This window comes from Vombatus ursinus, unplaced genomic scaffold (assembly GCF_900497805.2).
Source record: "Vombatus ursinus unplaced genomic scaffold, bare-nosed wombat genome assembly UNPS02014807.1, whole genome shotgun sequence".
NCBI classification, from domain to species: Eukaryota; Metazoa; Chordata; class Mammalia; order Diprotodontia; family Vombatidae; genus Vombatus; species Vombatus ursinus.
In genome coordinates, this window is record NW_020954585.1 from 946,882 (window position 1) to 967,518 (window position 20,637).

A 20,637-nucleotide genomic window follows, 5' to 3' on the forward strand; every position below is an offset into this window, starting at 1 on the left:
AGGATGGCAGGCGCGCCGCTCCCGCGGACGATGGCATAGCGCCTGGGTCCCCGCCCTGGCCACCTCGCGCTGCAGCCCGGAGCCTCCCCGCGCCCCGGCCCCCGCCCCCGCGCCCCCCATGCCGCACCAGCGGCCGGCGGCGAGGTAGCCCTTCGTCCCACCCCCACCTCTCCGTCCCCGCTCCCCCCACCCCACCCCCACCCCAAGAAGATTATTTAGAGAAGCGGCAGCGGGGGCAGCAGCAGCAGCAGCAGCAGCAGAGACAGCAGGAGACGCCGGGAGCGAGCGCCGGGCTCCAGCACCACCCATGGCGAAGGAGAAGAAGAGGGCTCTGCTCGAGCTCCTTCACCGAGACGGCAACCAGCTGTGCGCGGACTGCGGGGCACCTGGTGAGCGAAGTGACTGGGGGCCGGGGGTGGGCGGGGGGGAGGGGGCCTCTGGGTCCGGGCCGTCCCTTTCTGCCAGCCTGCCGGCTACCTACCTGTCTGTGTGAGCCCTCGCCTGCCCGGATGGGAGACCACCTGGGACGCTCCCCACCCCACCGAGATCCGGGGGCCATTTGGCATGGGGGAGGGGGTAGCTCTTCCCCCCCTTCTCACTGGGGGAGTGGGTGGACGCCTCTGGTAGACCTCTCCTAGTCCCCGCCCTTACCCCTGGCTACCTTCCTTTCTCCTCCAGACTGCGGGGGTCCTAACCTCACCTTTCTCACTCCCTTCGTGCTGCCCCCTAGAGGGGAAGGTCACATCCTGGAAGCTGGGAGCGCTGCACCTGTTTGCCCCTTCCCAGTTTTGGGGGGAGGGGAACGGGTAGCTTAGGTGTATGCACCTTACCACCTCCTCTATGGCTCATCTCTCTATGTGTTGAACCTGTCTCCTCTTGGAAATTTCTCCTTCCCTTTAGGGTATGGAAGTTATCGGTATGGATGGGGGGCTGGGGGAAGGGGAGGCTGCCTTCAGCACCGTTCTCTGACGGGATTCCCTGGGACCCACATCTCTTCCTTGCCTTCTTTCTTCCTCCTTTCCTTCTCCCTCCACCCCCTCCGATGCGTGTTTTGCTTTCACCCACTGTCCCATTGCAAAACAGCAGCTCTCCAGAAAAGAGGAAATCGTGGCGGGGTGATTAGGGAGGAGGGTGACTGAGTCCCACGAACATCCAGTTCAGGAGAGGAAGAAAGGGTGTAACCAACTCCTGGCCATCCTTGCCATCTTTCCTATCCTGAGCGTGAGCCTGAGTCTAAGACTACCTCTTTGGGAAAGGGGTGGGGGAAGAAATAAGAGCATCCTTTCCCCTCCCCAATTTTGAAGGGCTGCACAGATAAAATCTGGAGCAGTATGTAGGCAGCTAGGAGTTTACCTGTGTCCCTGGGCCTACCTGGAGATGTTATCTGGAGGGACCATCCCCAAAGCCTGCTGTTCACTGAGAGCAGGTGAACTTGTTTTCCATCAACTGGAGAAGAATAAGCATCGTGTTCTAATGGGAAGAGAACTCCACAGTGTCAGAAGACCCAGTTCAGAGCCTGACTGCCTTTAAAGTAGGTCTGTGAACTTGAGCTAGCATTGGGTTTTCTCGTTTACAAAATGAGAGAGTTGATGGAAAACAAATTAACTGGCTCTTAGCTGATCTCTTTGCCAGCTCTAAAATTCTGTGGGATTCTGTGAGAGAAGAGAGTTGGGAGTCTTTAAGACAAGAATGGACCTTTGGACGTCATCTAGGCGGCTAGGTGATGAAGTGTATAGAGGGCTGGGCCTACAATCAGGAAGACCTAAGTTCAAATCCAACCTTGGAAATTTCCTGTGTGACCCTAGGCAATTCACTTAACCTCTGTCTGCCTCAGTTTCCTTAACCATAAAATAGAGATGATAATGAAAGTACTTACCTAATAGGGTTATTGTAAGGATCAAATGAGATATTTGTAAAGCACCTAGCCTGTAGTAGGTGCTTGTAGTAGGCACTTAATGAACACTTGTTTTCTTCCCTTCCCCACCTTCCTTAAGTTATCTCCTTTTTATAGCTGAAGAGCTAAGTCATCTTCTCCCCTCCCCCACCCCCCAGATTATGTCAACAATTCATGTCAACAAGCATTTATTAAGTGCCTACTATGTACTCGGCACTATAGTGCTAGACATTGTGCTAAGCACTGAACATACTCTTGGTACCACTGGACATAGCCTTGCCCAAGGTCACACAGATCGTAAAGGTCAAAGCCAGGATTTAAACTCAAGCCCTCTGACCCCCAAATACAGAAAGAACTCTTTACCATCAGTCAGTCAACCAGCATTTATTAAGTACCTACTATGTGCTAGGCACTGTGCTAAGCTCAGGGGCTGCAAAGATAAATGACAATCCCTGCCGCTCACAATTTAATGAGGGAGACAACATTTAAACTACATACAAACAAGATTTAGACAGGCCAAGTGGGAGATAATTAACAGAGGGAAGGCACTCACATTTATTTCATACTATGTTGCCTCAGAGCACGGGTTCCATCCTAACCAGGGGAGAGGATATTGAACCTTCTCCATCACTCCCCTCCTCCTGCCATGACCATGACCTATAGGGACCTGGGCTATATTGGGGCTGGAGTGTTGAGTTGGACCCATTACAGTTATATCCTTATATCTGCCCTGCTTAGGAGTGTGGAGGCTTTTACTGGGTTCCTCTGGGAGATATTCACTGACCAGCCAGAAGCTGGTACTTGATCTGGCTTCCAGAAAGGCCTTCCCAGTAAGTTTCATTTGACTGAGTTGGCAGCTCTCCCCATCCTCCCTGTGCCTCCTTCATCCTTGCCAGCCTCTCTGCCCTTACTTAATGTGCCACCAGGTATGGGGATGATGATGAAGGCAGTTGTTTAGTAAGGCTGTCTCAATGGAAACACTGAGTGTCAAGTGACTTTTCAGCACTACCATGCTAGATCTTTATACCACAGGGTGGGGGTAGGGAAGGTAGGAAGAGTGGAAAGTGATGGGAAGAGCAGAACCAGTCCTGGGCCACATTACGATAACAGAAATGACAGAGGTGGTTTTATAATCCCTTCCCTTTCTCCCCAAAGAAGGCTCATTTCACTTGGCTGTGTTTGTTCTAAGGTCCAGACCCGTAATTTCATCAGTGTGAGGAACTCTTCCCATGGACAATTCTACTGAGTCAGAGCTCGAGCACTTTGGTTACTTATTGGCTTAAGAAGTTGGGATGGGGGTGGGGGTAGGGGGCACTGGTTGCCTAAGCAAGTTACCCATGGTCACAGAGCCAATATCAGAAACAGGATTTGAATCCAGATCTGCCTGACTCTCTTTAGCTACCACTTTATACCATGTTGCCTCTCCTATAGCAGCATGGTATATAGTATTTTACATATAGAATCTCATTTGATCCTCACAACAACTGTGGGAAGTAGGTGCTATCATTATCTCCATTTTGCAGATGAGGAACTGAAAGTGAGAAAGGTGAAATGATTTGACATAGGTCACACAGGTAATAAGTAATACTCAGGTCTTCCTCCCTCCAAGTCCAGGGCTGCATCCACTTTACCACCTAGCTGCTTTTGTGTATAGCTCCATGTGTGTATATAATATACACATGCACATATACATGTGTTCACATACATGTATACATATACATGAACATATGCATATGTATATACACACTTCCAATTAGGCTCAGGGCAAATTCTTATTTGCTTCCATAGTGCTCAGAATTATCTAAATACACATATACATATATATACACATATACACATGTGTGCACATATACAATGCATTATGCATCAGCGTATAGATATATTTCTTTTTTAATTAAATGTATATTATGTACATAATATATGTATGTGTATATATATATTACATATATGTATATAAGAGCTTTAATCTTCTTGGCACATAGGTACTCTTCTCACTGGTATAGATTGCAACCCACCCTCATCTAGACATCCTGTGTGATTCTTCTCTCTGTCTTTCTGTAAATCCTCCATAAAGAATGTTCTGGAGGCCTTGCTCTAGTTCTTTTAATATTCCATGGATATCAGGAGACCGACCCTGGGCTGTTCCTCTGCCATTTCTTGCTCTGGTGATATGAACAGCCTACCCCCTTATCTAGTCATGCATGCATGGCCTTTGTCTTCTGCCTCACTTAACTTCTCACGTGTAAATCAGTCACCATCTCTAATACAATGTATTCTGCTTTCACTTCACCGTGCCTTTCTAACTGCTAAGTCAAAGCACCTGAATCTCAATTGTACCTCTAATGCTTACTACCTGTGGGATGGCCTTGGGCAAGTCACTTAACCTCAGTTTTCCTCTGTTGGACTAGATGGCCTCAGGCCTCTTCTAGCTTGACATGAGCATTGCCACCTCAAACCTACCTCACAGGGGTATTGTGGGGACACACAATCTTGACAGTGTTTCTTGGTGATTGCCTTCCTTGGAATGAGGGTGCATCCACCCCCCCAGAACTCTCTCCCTTCCTGCCTGTTATGTGGTTGTTCCAGATGTAGGTCTGTGATCCCATGATCCTTCCAGCTGTGTCTATGATCTTAGGGGGCAGAAATGTTTGGATCTGAATTGGTGGAGGGAATAAGCACATGGGCAAAATCACTTTGATGTGTCTAAGTAAATGTATTTAAAAATTGTTGTCGTTTTTAAAAAGTGTACACACAGAGATGCATACATGATGTCCCAACAGGCTTAGTGTGGTTTTAACCTTTAATTGCTTAAACCCGCACTAAGCCTGTTGGGACATTGTGCATATAGCAATGATCCTAGAACTGGGCCTAACAGGGGTGAAAGGAATATACCTTAGGAACGCTGTTCATAGCCACAAAATAGTTGTTAAGAGAAAGAATCAACCAAGCGATACAACATCTCAAGGTATTCTTTTGAAGAGCTGGGCCCCCCTATTTTATAGCTTTGGACCTTCCCAAGTTATGGAGTGAGGCTTGTAGGGGGAGGGGAGGGAGAGCCCAATACCAACCCCCTAATGGGACTCTACCTTAAACATGCCTACCTTGCAATGCTCTTCCATCAAAATCCACAGAACGGGTACAAAAATTGTGTGAGTTGGAAAACTAGGAATGCAGAGAGAGTGAAGTTGACAGCAAAGCAAATAGATAGAAAAAAGGAGATTTTTTTTTTTTGGAGTCTTCAGGGCCTGACTCATGTGTTGGTAAGAGGCCAGGCCCTCATTAATTTTTAGATATTGCCCAGGAAGAAACTTACCAGAAATTCTTACTTCCCCATTTCTTCTTGCGACCCCCCCCCCAACTGTATTTCTGCTTATCCAAAGAGTATGCCATGTCAAGTAGGGGGCTGAGGAGAGGGGGAAAACAAACAGGTCGTCTCGACCTGTTTGGCCTAAATTCATTGAAGGAACACTTAGGTAGACCTGCTTTGTATTCCGTGCGTATGCAAGTGAAAGAGTATATGTTTGCTGTTAGGAAACTCTGTTCCCTCTGTGTTCTGCATCTAGTCCTCAACCCATTCCCTTTCTCAATTTCGAGGGGCTTGATATCTGCACACTAGATTATTTTTGCCTAGGAGGATTCCTCCTTCCCCTGGCAGTGGTGGTGATCATGGCGGTAAGAAACCCAGCCCTTGATACTTGGGTTTATGCAGTAAACTGGGCTGACTCATGGCGTGAGCTGCACTGTGCGTCAGCAAAAGAATGCATCCCCGGCTTCTCCCCCAGAGGCTCACCTCTGTGCAAAGCCTGGCACTGAGGTCTCCTGCCCAGTTCTCTGTCTTTGTGTCTAGATGCTGTGGAGGTGAGGGCTGTCTGGGTAAGGGGGTTTGCATCAGAAATACAGAGGAAGGAAGTGGGATTCACCAGATGTCCCTCCTCCTGTGCATCTCTGCCTGCCGCTTTCTGGGATGTAGCATCCACCCCCATCAGTCCCTGATGTGCTAGTCTGCCCTTTTCAAATATTGAAAATGATTCCTTAAAGTGGGACAAATATATTACTCATTGGTAGAGTAGGTGGTCCCCTCAATTGTGTGATTTTGAGGGGTGCAGGGAAGGTTAGCTACTGCCAAGAACTTTGGTGGAGGGGTGTGTGGGTGCACACAAATGTGTGTCTGTGTATACGCACACACATACACACACACACACACACATGTATCTGCACATATGTTATATATTCATACACAGAGTGGAGGGGGGCAGGTTTCCAGAGAAGAGGAGTAGAAAGGAACGCAGTAGGTGAGATGAGGCTGCAGTATGTTTCTGCCTGCATGCCTTTGCAAGGTGAGCCCCCATTTCTGGAATATGTTCCGTCCTCGTGTCTGCTTTTGTGATCTCTGACTTCCTTTAGAGTAGGGTTTCTTCTCCTTTTTTTTTTTTCATGGTAGGCCCTTTTGGCAGTCTGCTGAAGCCTATGGACCACTTCTCAGAAGAATGTGTTTGCTTTGGTTTTGAGACTGGGTCTCCCTATCTCGCCTAGGCTGGAAGGAGAAGCTACTCATGGCCCTGATCCCAATATTGATCAGCACTGGAGCTTTAACCTTCTCCACTTTTCTTATCTAGGCTGGTTTGTTGCTGCTCTTTAGGCACCCTAGTGATTCCCCTCTCCCTTCCTCCCCAAACATACACACACTTACCCCCAGAGACCTCACAATATTGGTGCCTGATTTAGTTCAGTCATCCAGTCAGCTTGAGCAGCTCACAATTCTCAGACACAGATGACCCACCAGCCTGAGCTTCCCCCAGTAGGAGAGATTAAAAGCTGTAATATTGTTTTTAATTGCCTAAAATAAAATAAATAGCATTACAAAGGAAACCAATTATATCGAACTAAAGATGTGATTTTATTCCCATCCAAGTCACAGACCCCCTGAAATCTATCTACAGACCCCAGGTTAAGAACCCCTGCTCTAAAGCATAGCTTTGGTGCCACCCACTGCAAAGGGCCTCTATCCATTCCAATGTAAGTGGGGATTATTTTATTCTTCAGTCACAAGAGACATCCCAAAGTTGGAGAAAAGAGCTCGGGGCAGTTCCATCTGAGCAAATGTTGGGGTGAGGGGAAATGAGGACTAACAATGACTCTCCTCTCTTGCCCCCCCCCCCCATAACCCAAACCATGCCACAGTCTCACTTTTATATTTAGATCCCTGGCTGTCATAGTACCTGGCACATAAGTAGATGCTTAGTGTATATTTGCTGATGGATTGACCTCCAACTAGTTGTTTTCTGTTCCTCTTAAAATTTTTGTTGTTGTTCTGTAGTGTTTTAGTCATATCCAACTCTTCATGACACTTTGTAGGGTTTTCTTGTCAAAGATATGGAGTAGTTTGCCATTTCCTTCTCCAGCTCATTTTACAGATGAGGAAACTGAGACAAACAGTTAAGTGACTTGTCCAGGGTCACACAGCTAGTAAACACCTGAGCCTGGATTTGAACTCAGATCTTCCTGACTCCAGGCCTGGCACTCTATCCACTGCATCACCTATCTGCCCCATCTTAAGATTGCTTTGTTAATTTGTATATTACCAGTATTTACTTTTCCATGTACATGTTCCATTCCCCCACTGGAATGTTAACTACTTGAGGATAGGGACAGTTTTGATTTATTTTGTGTCCTCATTGCCTAGCACAGAGCACAGTGTCTAACACATAGTGGATGCTTAATAATTATTTGTTTGAACTGAATTTGTTAAAAGTGTCTCCCCTGAAATATGTTGATGTCATCAGAGTATCATTCATTTACATTCCAGTGAAGACAAAGCAGCATGGGGCAGTGGGAAGATAGATAGCCCTGTACTCCAGTCTAGACTCTGTTACTAATTTGCTTTGTGACCCTGGACTAGTCACTTTTCTCTGGGCCTTGGGTTTCCTCCTCAATAAAATAGTATTAGATGATTTCTGAGTCCCCTTTCAACTCTTAAGACCCAAGGATTCCAGATTCTGATTTAAGCAGTCTCTGAACTCTACTGCCTGTGTAGGGTTTCCAGGGATGTACTGAGTTAGAGAGATTTTCTACCCATTATCTGCCTCTCAATATTGAATTGCCATTTCAGTAATGGCTCCGAGTCTAGTTCCCAGCACGTGTGGCACCCTATCTAACTGGGTGGCCTTTTCTAAATCATGTGCCTGGCATGTTAGGAGGCCTCTCCATTTCCCTGGAAAATACTCTCCAGCCCAGATCCATCTGATAGGGGTTGCAGTTCATGATGAATCCATCTGATTGGAAACTGAATCAACTACAGCAAATACTGGGATCTGGCATAATGCAGGGGGAAGGGAGAAAGGAAGATGTGCTATTCTCTGAGTTTTCTTACTAGAAAAGAATGAATATGGGATTCCATCCCTACCACCCTCCATGTACACACACACACACACAAACACACACACACACACACACACACACACACACATACACATGCACACCCCTTGGATTTTTACCATTTGATGCATATGATGCCCAGTTCCTTTGTAGGAGAGTTAAAAGGGGATGGATTTTTTTTTTCCTGGTGACAGCTTTGTTAGGTTACCTAGTTGCTTTAGGGTTTCAACTGAAATAGCTACTAAACTCTTTGATCCGGTCTGATCCCCTTAAATTAAACCCCAGGCTAGATCAAAATCATGCTTTGGGGGTGGTCACACTATCTAGGCTAGGCTCCCTTACTGATAAGCAGGAAGAGGAGGTACCCATAGTTTAGGGCAGGCCCTGGAGCAACAGCTTTAAGTGAGAACAGGGCTGGAGACAGAAGCAAAAAGGAATTAGGGTTTTCCCAGAACACACCCTTTTACCATACTCTCCTCTTAGTGCACTCTCTTCTTCTCCTTCCTCTCCACCTCTGTTCCTCTCCTTTCATCCTCTACTCTCCTCCACTCCCATCCTTCCCCCTCCCTGGCTCTTTCTGCATCCCCCTGCTCCCCAGACCCCAGCTTTGCACCTCAGCTACCATTTTTGGAGGAGGGGAAGGGAAAGAATCCTGGGAGTTTACAGTGAAAAGAGTTGTCCATATGGGTCATTTCCTGGCAATAAATCTGCAATAAAACCCAGGAGCATCAGGGTAGAGATTCCAGGCAAAGAGCTGCTTAGCAGAGGGTAGCTTCCTTGTTTTTTCCACCAAGCTGGTTCTGTGTTTCCTGTTAGGGTGACTGTCAGCCAGTCCTCAGATCTTGATGCATACCTAAGTTCTCCTACTGTGTTCTCATCTCCCAAAAAGCGTGTGTTTGGCAACTCCTGGTACAATGGAAAGAACATTGGCTTTGGAGTCAAAGACTAGGGTTCAAAGCTCTCTTCTGATACTTTTCCACAGTGCAGTCAACAAGCATTGATTAAGCTCCTACTATGGATAGGCCAGACATATGCCAAGTGGGACTGATACTACCTGCATGGCCTTGGGCAAATTACAGAGACTCTCCCTGGAAAACACTTTCCAGCCCAGATCCATCTGACAGGGGTTGCAGTTTACAGAATTACAGAAGTGCTGTTTCCTCATCTGTCAAATGAAGGGGTGGAATTAGGTCCCTTCCAGATCTTTATGTTCCCATATGCTTCATATGGAACCATTGAGTAGAATGCAGTTTATTCATTCCTGTATCCCATGCCTTTCTTTGCATGCACAGAACTTAACACAATGCCTGGCACATAGGAGGAGCTTAATAAATACATGTTGACTGAGTGGTTGATCTCTCCCCTTTGCTCCAACTACTGACCTCCCTGGCTTCCTTTAAGTCCCAACTAAAATCCCACCTTCTACAGGAAGCCTTCTTCAACGCCTCTTAATTCTAGTATCTTCCTTCTGTTAATTATTTCCTATTTACCTTACACATAACTTGTTTGTACATATTTGTTTTCATGTTGTCGTCTCCCCCGTTAAATTGTGAGCTCCTTGAGGGCTGTCTTTTGCCTCTTTTTCTATCCCCAGCACTTGGCACAGTGCCTGACATACAGTGGCCACTAAATAAATGTTTATTGATTGATTGGTTAATATGGATTGATTGGTCAGCTAACTCAATGTTAGGTTGTTAGCACCTGAGGATTTGAGATCTATGACAGGATGGGAATAAGCTCTTCCAAGGAAGTGAATCTTCCAGATAACTGAAGCTCATCCCTTGAAATACTAACCGTTTTCGAGTTTTAACCATTTAAATGGAAATCCTTCTACATGCTTCCCCTGTGTGCTGGGAATTATCTATTTGGTAAAGAAAGTTTATTAAAGCTGAGTCTTTGGCCACAACAATTCATCAAACAAAGTGTGCTGAACATGATTTAATCTTTTCTTGATGACTCAGACCTACCATTATGAATACCATTGCTTCCTAAAGTGCCACTGTGATCATGCCTCTGCCTTGCTCAAAAAAATGATCCGTGGCTACCCATGACCTAATGAACAAAGCCCTGACTCATTAATTTGGCAGCAGCTCTCCAAATTTTGGCTCAGATCAACCTTTCTAGTCGGACCGCCTACTGGCACCTAGAACACCCCTTCTGCTCCAGCCAAACTGAACTATTTCCTGTTCCCTGAATGCATGTTCTATGTGATACAGTGATACTATGGATAGGTGCTCTGACTCTACAATCTGGGTTCAGATTCTGCCTCTGATACCTATTGCCTGTGTGATATTGGGTAAGTCACTAACTTCCTTGGACATTTGGTTTTTTTTTTAATCCATAAAATGAGACAGTTGGACTAGATGATCTCTGAAGTCCCTTCACAACTGAAGAGCTATGATCTTATGACTGTTTCATTGTTATTTCCTGCCTCCTCACATTTGCTCATGTTGTTCTTTCTTGCTGGAGTATGCTCCCCACCCCCCTGCCCTTCAGCATCTTTCCATCCTTCAATGCTCAGCTCAAAGTCACCTCCTAGAAGTGAGCTTTTTTCTTCCCTTCCTCTGTACTCTTAAAACAATTAAATTTGTAAACTATCTTTACATGTCATTGGAAAAAATAAAATTCTATTATGTGGGGGGAAAAAAAACAATTAAATGTGTACCACTCATATTATTTATTACCTAATGCTTATAAGGGAGGGAAGAGGAATAAGTATTTATAAAGAGCCTACTATGTGCCAGGTATTGTGCTAAGCACAAATCACAAAAAGCACAAAAGATTTTTACAAATCTTATCTCATTTGATCCACTCAACAACCCTGGGAGGAAGATGTTCTTATTATCCCCATTTTTACAGTTGAAAAAACTGAGGCAGACACAGGTTAAGTAACTTGCCCAGGTCACACAGGTATAGTAAGTTTCTGAGACCATATTTGAATTCAGGTCTTTCTGACTCCAGGCCTAGCACTCTATACACTGTGCTACCAGCTGCCTCAATACCTTGTGCAGTGTTGGTATGTGTTACTTATATCCCCTATTAGGTTGTAAACTTTTGTTTACATTAATTACAATTAAGGTAATTATTCGTGTGTGTTCATGGTCTGTTGCAGTATATAGGGCCATTGGCCTCTACTTTGTGTGGCACCAAGCCTTCCTTCCATTGTCCTTTCTCACTGATGACGGGATGTTCTCTTTCCTCTCATTTTCTGCCTTATTTTGTAAGTGAGAACCCAAGAACAATTTGAAGCCTCTCCTTCCTATTCAATTCCACACTTATTGAGTGCTTACTGTGTGCACAACCCTGTGTTAGGCACTGGGAAAGATGCAAAGTGTAGCAAAGACATTGTTCCTGCCTTCATGGGCTCTCATGCCTTATATGGCAATATGGTGTGCTGGAAGTGAGTATTAGATTTGGAGTCGGAAGACTGGGTTTGAACTATGGTTCTGCTCTTTAAAAACAAACAAACAAAGCAAACACTTGAATTTTAATTTTTTTCAATTAACAATTGACCACTTCCTTCAGGAAGTCTTCCTTGATCTCATTATTAATAACAACTTTTCCCCCTTGAAGCTCATATAGCAATTGAAGTGTTTTCTTTACAAACCTTGAAAATGTAATATAAATGGTAATTATTATTATTATTAAGTCCTTTATATGTTATGGTTATAATGTGTATAATACATATATTGTGCTTATAATACATAAAGGAATTAAGCATTGTAAAATAATAATAATCTGTGTGTCATATATATAGGATTGAGAGCTGGAAGGATACTGCCCTCATTTTACAGATAAGGAAACTGAGGCCCTAAAAGGTTAAATGATCTTCCTATTGTCATATAGGTAGTAAAGAGCACAGTCTTTGCACTTTTGGTTAGGGGAGTGGTAGAAGGGGAACACTGGTAGGGAGAGAAAATAATTGACCTGAAGGCCATGAACTGTTTTTTTTCCTTCCTTCCTTTCTTCCTTCATTCCTTCCTTCTTTCCCTCCTTCCAGCTGTCTATCCCACCTAGGCTGGAAGTACAGGGCCACTCATAGGCCCAGTTCCAACTCTGATCAGTATGGAAGCTTTGACCTGCTCCATTTTCCAGATGGGGCCAGTTCACCCTTCCTTAGGCAACCTGGTGGCCCTTGATTCCCAGAGGTTTACCATATTACTACTGAACCTATTGTGGACCCCAGCCTGGGCTCCAGAGGTCCTTCAGCCTTAGTCTTTCTAGCAGTCAGGGATTACAGGAATGTACCACCACACCCAATTTATCATTCCCATTTTAAGAATTCTAGGAGTGGAATGATTTGCCCAAGGTCACATAATTAGTAAGTAACCCAACCCCTCTGTTGATCAGCATAGAAGCTTCAACTTCCTCCATTTTTGACCTGGGCCAGTTACCCCTCCTTAGGCAGCCTGGTGGTCCTCCACTTCTAGGAACTATTTAGGTGCAGGACTTAGTGAGGACACCCATTTGGCTTTAGCCCACTGCAACTCAGGACTTCTGAACTTAAAGCTATCCATCAGCCTCAGCCTTCCTAATAGCAGGGACCACAGGTACCCACCAGCACTCCTGGTAAGCTCGTCTGTTTCATAGTTTGCTAATTATTTTTCATTATACAACTGGGTCTCAGTTAGCACCACATAATGAATTCCTGAAGTGGTCACATTATTTGAATCTAGACTACTCAAAGTTATAATTATACCTAAAATATGGTAATTGACTCCAGCTTAGTGCAAGTATACAATGAAAATTCAAATAATTCGACTATGTCATAGGCTTTGTTAATCACACCTCTCTGTAATTGGTTTCCTTTCCTCTGTATCTTATTTGATTTGTTTAAAAACATTCTTTTGAGAAAGGGTCTATAGGTTTCCTAGACTGGGTGAAGCAGTAATATAAGGTAATTTCCAAAGGTACCTAACTGGGCACTAATGACCAGGGTCTTAGGAGGGGCTTTGTGAGCTATGAGTGTTTCTACCAGTCACAACCACTTCTTTCATTATATTTCCCATTCCTGACCCCCCTAATGGAAAGCAGGTGTGGCACTGTGGAAAGAGTACTATATGTAAAATCAAGGGATCTGGGTTTGAATTCTGATTGCCACTTTCTATCAGTGTGACCCTAGGCAAGTGATCTTACCTCTTTGGACCTCAGTTTTCTTATCTGTAAAATGAGGGGGTTGTATAAGATGGCCTTCAGAGTTCTTTCCTGGTCTAAATCTATGATCCTCTCAGGTACCCTATTTTTGTAGGCTTTGTCATCCATTCCTCACCACTAAGATTTTTAAGACTTTCTCTCTCCCAGGACTATTTAGATTTTAATAGGGAGCTTTTAAAGGTTGAAAAGCCTTCTAAAAGCAAAGAAATGTATCTCTTAAGGGGAATGTCAGGCCCCATAAAAAGCAACACAGACAGTGTTGGGGGGATAAAGGGACATCTCAAACCAAAACCAAGGTCACCCTCCCCACCCCTAAGCAGGCCCGGAAGCCTAAGATTTGTGGTCCATAATAAGGCTTGTCATTCATTCCCTTTCCCTGGCATCAGTGTGGTAAGAAATCCCACTATAGTCCAGTGGTTCTTAATCTTTTTTATGTCATCCATCCTTTGGGCAGTCTGCTGAGGCCTGTGGACACCTTCGCGGAAGAATGTTTTTAAACATATTTTTAAACAATTGTATTTAAAGTGTGAAATAAAATAGGATTGCAAAGGAAACCAATTATATTCAAATGATGATGTAATTTTTTTCCCATCTGAGTTCAAGTATCCCTTGATATCTATCCACAGACCCACAGACGTCAGGTAAGAATCCCTGACTCTACCCAAATCCCCTTTATTAGTGGGCCCTAGACCAGGGCTTCAAATAAATCAGGCCTAATCACTATTGAATACATTCTGCCTTTTTACTCTTTTAATTATTTAGATTTTCATGGGCATTTGAAGGAGGTGTTACACAGAGGCAGGTACCTCTGTGTTCATTGTAGAGGAGGTCAGGTGTGATTTTAGAATGGGAAAACTGCAGGGTCTGACATTTCCCTTCTGATCTATGTTGCATCACCCTCAGAGTGCATAGGTCTGCATGGCACTGTGTCTGGCAAGGAGGCCAGGCCCTCAGCAGGTTTACAGCGATGGAGAGACCCATTGTTCATGAATCCCTAGTTTCAGGATTGGTCACTTTTCTCATATGATCAATCTGAAATGAAAAGCAATCAGGAGCGTCTGTGGCCAAATCCTACTATAATCTCAGGGGCATGCCAAGAACGTAACTTCAGCAAAGAGATCCCTGCCTACCTATGTCCCACTTTCTTCACATTCCCAGGAAAACTTAGAGGGATGAAAGTATATTTGTGTATGTATGTGTCTATATCTGTGTCTGTGGCTGTATATTTAAAGGCAAGGCAGACCCAAAGGGGAGAGAAGAAAATGTACCTCCTCTTCTTTGCAGAAATAAGGAGCTGGGTGTGAAACAATGGGTGAAATGTCAGATTCGTTTGATATATTGTTTAGTTTTGCTGAACTACTTTTTGGGGCTTTTTCTTTACTTTTTATTGTCATAAGGGATGCCTCGCAGGTTAGGGGAACAGCGGAGGGATACATTCAGAAATTATGGTGATGTGAAAACAAAAGATAGGAATAAGAAAATTCTTTTTGAAGAAAGCACAGCAGAACTGAGTAGTTATTAGGGAATACGTCTTGTAGTCCAGGCTTAGCTCTGACTCATGGATTATTGTGTGATAAAACTCCCTAAGTCTCAGTATCCATCTTGGGGAAACCTGAAGGGTGCCTTGAGATGGAATCGACCACTTGCAAAATGTTTCAGGGGCCTGGATTGAAACATGTTGCAGGACCATTGTCAGGTCCCTGAGGACAGGAAACAGTTTCTTATTTATCTTTTGTATCTGCCCCAATCCTCTTCTGCTCCTAGCAAAGTACACAGGGGTGCATAAGAATTTGTTGAATGAAGGAATGTGAGAATCATGATTTGCAACAGTATTAAAAAAGTTTAATTTTGGTTTCAGAATCTCCCTCTGACTCTCCCCCTCTCTACCTTCCTCCCCTTTCAATCTTCCCCTCCCCTCAAGCCCTCTCTACATACATATATGTGTGTATGTATGTGTGGGTATGGGGAGAGAGAGAGAGAGAAAGAGAGAGAGAGAGAGAAGAGAGAGAGGAAGAGAGAGAGAGAGGTAGAAACAGACATAAAGAAAGAGACAGAGAGAAATAGAAACAGAGAGAGACACAGAGAGAGAGAGACAGACATAGAGAGAGGGAAAGACAGATGCAGAGAGGGAGAAACAGAGAGAGAGACTGAGCGATGGAGAGATAGGTATTTAGTCTTTTCAGCTAAGTGTCTCCTGAGCCACCATAAGCACTTTGCAGTAGGAAGGACCATTTCCTTTTACGGTATCTTGAATGCAGCTCAGACTACCAAATGCATCAGCAGAAGCATCCCTCATCACCATGCCTCCCAGACGTCTGTTCACGTTGATGCTCTATAGCGAAGCTGTGATTGATCTGAGTCTGAAGAGGGTATGTCTTTGAGTCACAAATGACTCATCATCAGATACAATAAGACTCTATCACTAGGCAGTATTTATTAAAGGAGAACCACAAGAAGAGTGCACTGTTTAATCCAAAGGAATGAAACACTAATGGTAGAATTTCAGGGATTGGTAGGGTGGAAATTTTCAAGTAAAAGATCTTAGAATCATAGATAGAGTTGGAAACGCCCTTAGAGGCCCTCGTTTTACAGAAGAGGAAACTAAAGCCCAGAGAGGCTTAAGTGATTTGTCCTAGATCACATAGGTAGTAAGTGTAGCAGAGCCTGGATCTTTACTTGGTCCTTTGACTTCACCCCATCATGACGCTCCTTCAACTCACACCATGTAGACAATCCTTTAGTCTCATGCTCTGATAAAAACTGTTGGACTTTTAACAACCACCAAAGTGCTCTTCCCAGGCTTCTGAGACAAGCTGCCCAGGGGCCCAGCCTATCCTACCAAAGGCCTCTAGCTAGGTAGTCTTGTACTTAGGAAACCGTAGCTTTCCCCTCTCACTACCAGTTGTCTGGTGTCTCGGCCCATAGTGACTGTGTCCGAGTGCTTTCTGGGAAGTGCATCTGACTACTGAGATACAAATACCAAGGGTTCCCTGGAAGTAAGAGGGGAGCCAGCAAGATTATTTGCCTCAATTAACAGCCCCAAACCACCAGGTAGTCATCCACCCCACCACAGCAAGTGGCAAAGGTTAGGTGCTGAGCTTCTCCAATGAAAAGAAAGCCATAGCTTTAATGTGACTGTTGCTGCTGTCCTATTAGTGCAAATAATTGAGAATTGACTGTTATTTTTAGACTCATATTCTCCAAGTGACCCCAGTAGGAGTTTTGTTGTTCATTCTTTGCCTAGGCTCTGGGCATCTGCCCTTCGAGTAGGGACAGTGGATGATACAATGTGAACAAGAGAGGGACATTAGGACCCAGTGTAGTTCAAAGTCAGAATGGAAAGAACCCTTTGACTTTGAAGTCTAAGTTCAAATGCTCTCTCTGCCATTTACTAGCAACGTGACACGTGCAAATTACTTCCCTTTCCTGGACCTCAGCTTCCTCATCTATAAAACAAGAGGACTGGTCTATGTGACTCTGAGGTTCCTTCCCACTGTAGAGCTCTGATCCTGTGAGCCAGCCCAACTCTCCCATTTTACGAGGAAGGAAACTGAGACCTGGGGAGAATAAGTGACTTACCCAAAGTCACCCAGATAATATGGTAGCCCAGCAGGATGCTCTTTCCATCATACCACACTAGGAGGAAGAGGAAGGACCATCTTTAAGATCATCACTAGAGGAATTTTATGTATAAATTTGATTTAGAGTAAGTTGTATGGTCCAGGAAGGCAGATGCAGAGATTCACATATCTATACTCTTCTTTACAATCTGCTGCAATTTTTCTGCATTAATGGAGAACAGAAATAGTGTTAGATACTCGGGAAGACATTGCATGAGAAGCATTGAGGTATAGTGAATAATAATAGCAAGTACTTATATAATGCTTTAAGGTTTGCAGAGTCATCTACACATGTTACCTCATTTGAGCCTCACAAAAACCCTGGAAGGTAGGTAGGTTCTATTATTAGCCCCAATTTACAAACTGAGGCTAAGAGAGGTTAATTGACTTGCCTGGGAGTTACATAGCTAGTAAATGTCTGAGGCAGAATTTGAATTCAGGTTTTCCAGACTCCAAATCCAGCATTCTATGCGAAGCACACTGCCTGGTACTATCATAGGTGCTTAATAAATACTTATTGACTAATTGACTATGCCCTATGTCATTTAGTTGCTTGGAAAGTATTCTGGACTTGGAGTCAGAAAGATTTAGCTTTAAGTCCTGCCCCAGACACTTAACTGAGTAAGTAATTTGAAATTCTTTGGGTCTCAATTTTCTCATCTGTAAAATGGACATAATAGCACCTGCCTCACAGAGTTGTTGGGTGGATCCAATGAGGTAATATATAAAAAGCCTTTGCAAATGTTAAAGCACTTTGTACATGTGAAATGCTGCTATTATTTCATTGGCAGCAGATTTACCTTCCTAATTAGGTTTTGTGAAAATGTATTTGAATTTCCTGAGCCCACAGTGGTCAGGCTGTGTGGGATTCAGCTGAGAAATCTGCCTACTATTAAAAAAAAAAATTGGCAGCAGGCCCTACACAGAGTAGATTACCCACCCTCATTGAAATAAAAAATAATGGTCCCAAGAGATGCACTCCTTGAAATCTCATTGGAGTCTCTTGTGAGGGAGTGATGGGGTGGAGGAGCCCTTGCTTGTCCTGATGCTAGATGAAATTGTTATATTCCTGGCCCAGGAGCCTGGAATGGTCTTAACCTTGAGACACTTCCTGAATTGAAAGCAGGTACGGTTCAGGGGTAAGTGCTAGTAGCCCCTTCCTAGCTCTTCCATGTTAGGGTGAGTTCCACAGAGTTCCATATTTGCTTGGTAGATTTTGGTGATTGGCATTCCAGTGTGTGCCTTGCGTATTATTCCAGTAATACAGGGAAGGAGGATAGGGAAGTCCTAGCTTTTAATTTTTTCCCTTCCTACACTGCACTGATGCCATCAGAGAATCCCCACTTGGGAGCTTGAAGGGACCTTAGAGATAATTTGGTCCCCACCACTTCATTTTATTTTATTATTATATTTTATTTTTATATCCATATTATTATATTTTATTTTGATATCCATATTATCATATTTTAAGACTTAGTTTCCCTATTTTGCCAAGCCTGGAAGGGTAGTAGCCACCCATGGATCTGATCCCAATACTGATCAACACAGAAGCTTTAACTGCTCTGTTTTTCTGGCCTGGGCTGGTCCGTCCCTCTTTTGGCAGCCTGGTAGCCCTTCACTCCCTGGGGCTCACTATATTGGTGCCAGATAGTGAGGATACCCAATGGGTTTAGCCCTACTACTACACAGAACTCCCAAACTCAAGCGATCCCATTGGCCTCAGGGACTACGGGATGGGCCACCAGTCAGGTCCTCTGACTCTAGAACTAGTGCTTCTTTCCCCCTGGAAGGTCAGAACAGAAAGATACTTTAGAGATCACCTTACCTAACCCCCAAGTTTTGTCCGGAATCACAGTTAGAAGAAGAGCTGTAGCTAGTAACCCAGGCTTCCTGACTCCCAGTTCCAAGTTGATTCCATGATATGTTTGTTCATTTGGTCAGTTGTAAAACCAGATGCATGGTAAGAAATGAAATCCAGGTGTGTATCTTAGGCGTTGTCCAATAAGCAGAATGAAGAGTGGGCCCCCTCCCTATATACTGGTTTCCCTGGCCCCTAGCATCGGGGCCTATATCTCAGTGCTTGTTGACCAAATCGTAGTCGACAATGTTTGTAAAGGCTGAGGTAAGGAGGATGTCAAATCCTTTAGCTATAAAATGTTTTCTGTGAGTTTCGCTTATCAGTCCTCTCTTTTCTCTCCTTTAGGTTGTCTCTAATATCTAACTTTTGTGCCACCATGTAGGTTTTTCCTTTTAAAAAAAAAGCCTTTTTTTTTCTTTTAGCTCACAAAATATGGGCTATCAGTTTGTTCTCTGGAAGTGGCACCTTTAATGAAGAAAGACCTTCTGGCCCCTACCTGGAAACGAGCAGTCTGTGGAATTAGGGCTGGCACAGCCTGGACTGCTCGGTTCTTCAGAGTTCAAGCATTAGATTGAATCTAATACTTCTGAGAAAAATGTCAGGATTCCTTCTTTCTGGGCCTTTGGCTGACCTCAGGGATGACTGATGGTTCAGCAGCTTCCCTCAGGGACAGAGACTGAACCTGGGGTTTTATTGATGTAAGGAACTTTTATCAATGTAGGTTGGCACCTAAAGCTGTCTTGCCAGGCTCACACAGTCAGTATGGGTCAGAATTAGAACTTGAACCCAGAGCTCTGAGGCCATCTCTTTATTCAGCACTCCAGAAATGCTTCTTTGCCTTCATTTCACACCGCGGCCCCCCCCCCCCCCCCCCGCCTTGGAAATACTTGCATCTGCCACTGGATATAAAGTAACAAGGCATTGTACTTGTGTTTGGGTTTTATCATTCCCTCTCTGGTTACTTTCTCCCAGCCCTGCTGATCTTTGGTTTATAATATTTCCTGATTTTCTGTTGGATCAGCATTAGTGTAGAGAAAGCCTCCTGATGCGTGTGGCCCAGCCCGAGTCGTCAGCATGGGCCCTGCAAGGCCTTTCCTGGCACTGGCCATCAAGATTCCACAGAGTCTGGGAGTTGAGGCCAATGTTTGGTATGGAAACAGGCAGCTCAGGCCTTGGGCCAGGTGGGACTATGGCCAGGCATGAGGGGCCCCAGGACTCCAGCCTGCACAGTCTTGGCCCACCTGGTTAGAGACTTGACTTGGGAAATCAGATGGGCTGGTGAGATTGGATACAGTTTAGCAAGTGTCTCTGCAGGGCCTTCTGTGTCATTTCTTAGCTGTTCTTGTGAGAATGTGCTCATGACTGACAGGGTAACATTCAGCTTTATCTTATTCTGGACTTTGCTCCTGCCAAATCTGCTACTTAGAAGGCAGAGAGGAAGGAATGGAGGGAGAGAGGGAGGAAGGAAAGAAGGAAAAAAGCAAGATATCAGGCACGGTGTTAAGTGCTTTTTTCCCTCTTTTTTCTTTTCTTTTCTTTTTTTGGCAAGGCAATGGGATAAAGTGACTTGCCCAGGGTCACACAGCTAGTAAGTGTCAAATGTCTGAGGTCACATTTGAACTCAGGTCTTCCTGAATCCAGGGCCGGTGCTCTATCCCCTGCGCCACCTAGCTGTCCCCTAAGTGCTTTTTACAAATATTATCTCGTTCAGTCTTCACAACAACCCTAGGAGGTGG

The 20,637-nt window shown here is 44.5% G+C and overlaps 1 protein-coding gene across 2 annotated transcripts in view; it reads left to right on the forward strand.

The window, feature by feature from the left end:
- The first annotated feature begins 235 nt into the window (after window positions 1–235).
- The window catches only part of LOC114052302 (arf-GAP with dual PH domain-containing protein 1), a 162,424-nt gene continuing 142,022 nt past the window's right edge, over window positions 236–20,637 (forward strand). For both annotated transcript variants that reach the window (XM_027874850.1, XM_027874851.1), the window contains exon 1: window positions 236–389. In XM_027874850.1, coding sequence (XP_027730651.1) covers window positions 308–389 — 82 coding nt within the window. In that variant the 5' untranslated portion in view covers window positions 236–307. The remainder of the gene's footprint in view (window positions 390–20,637) is intronic.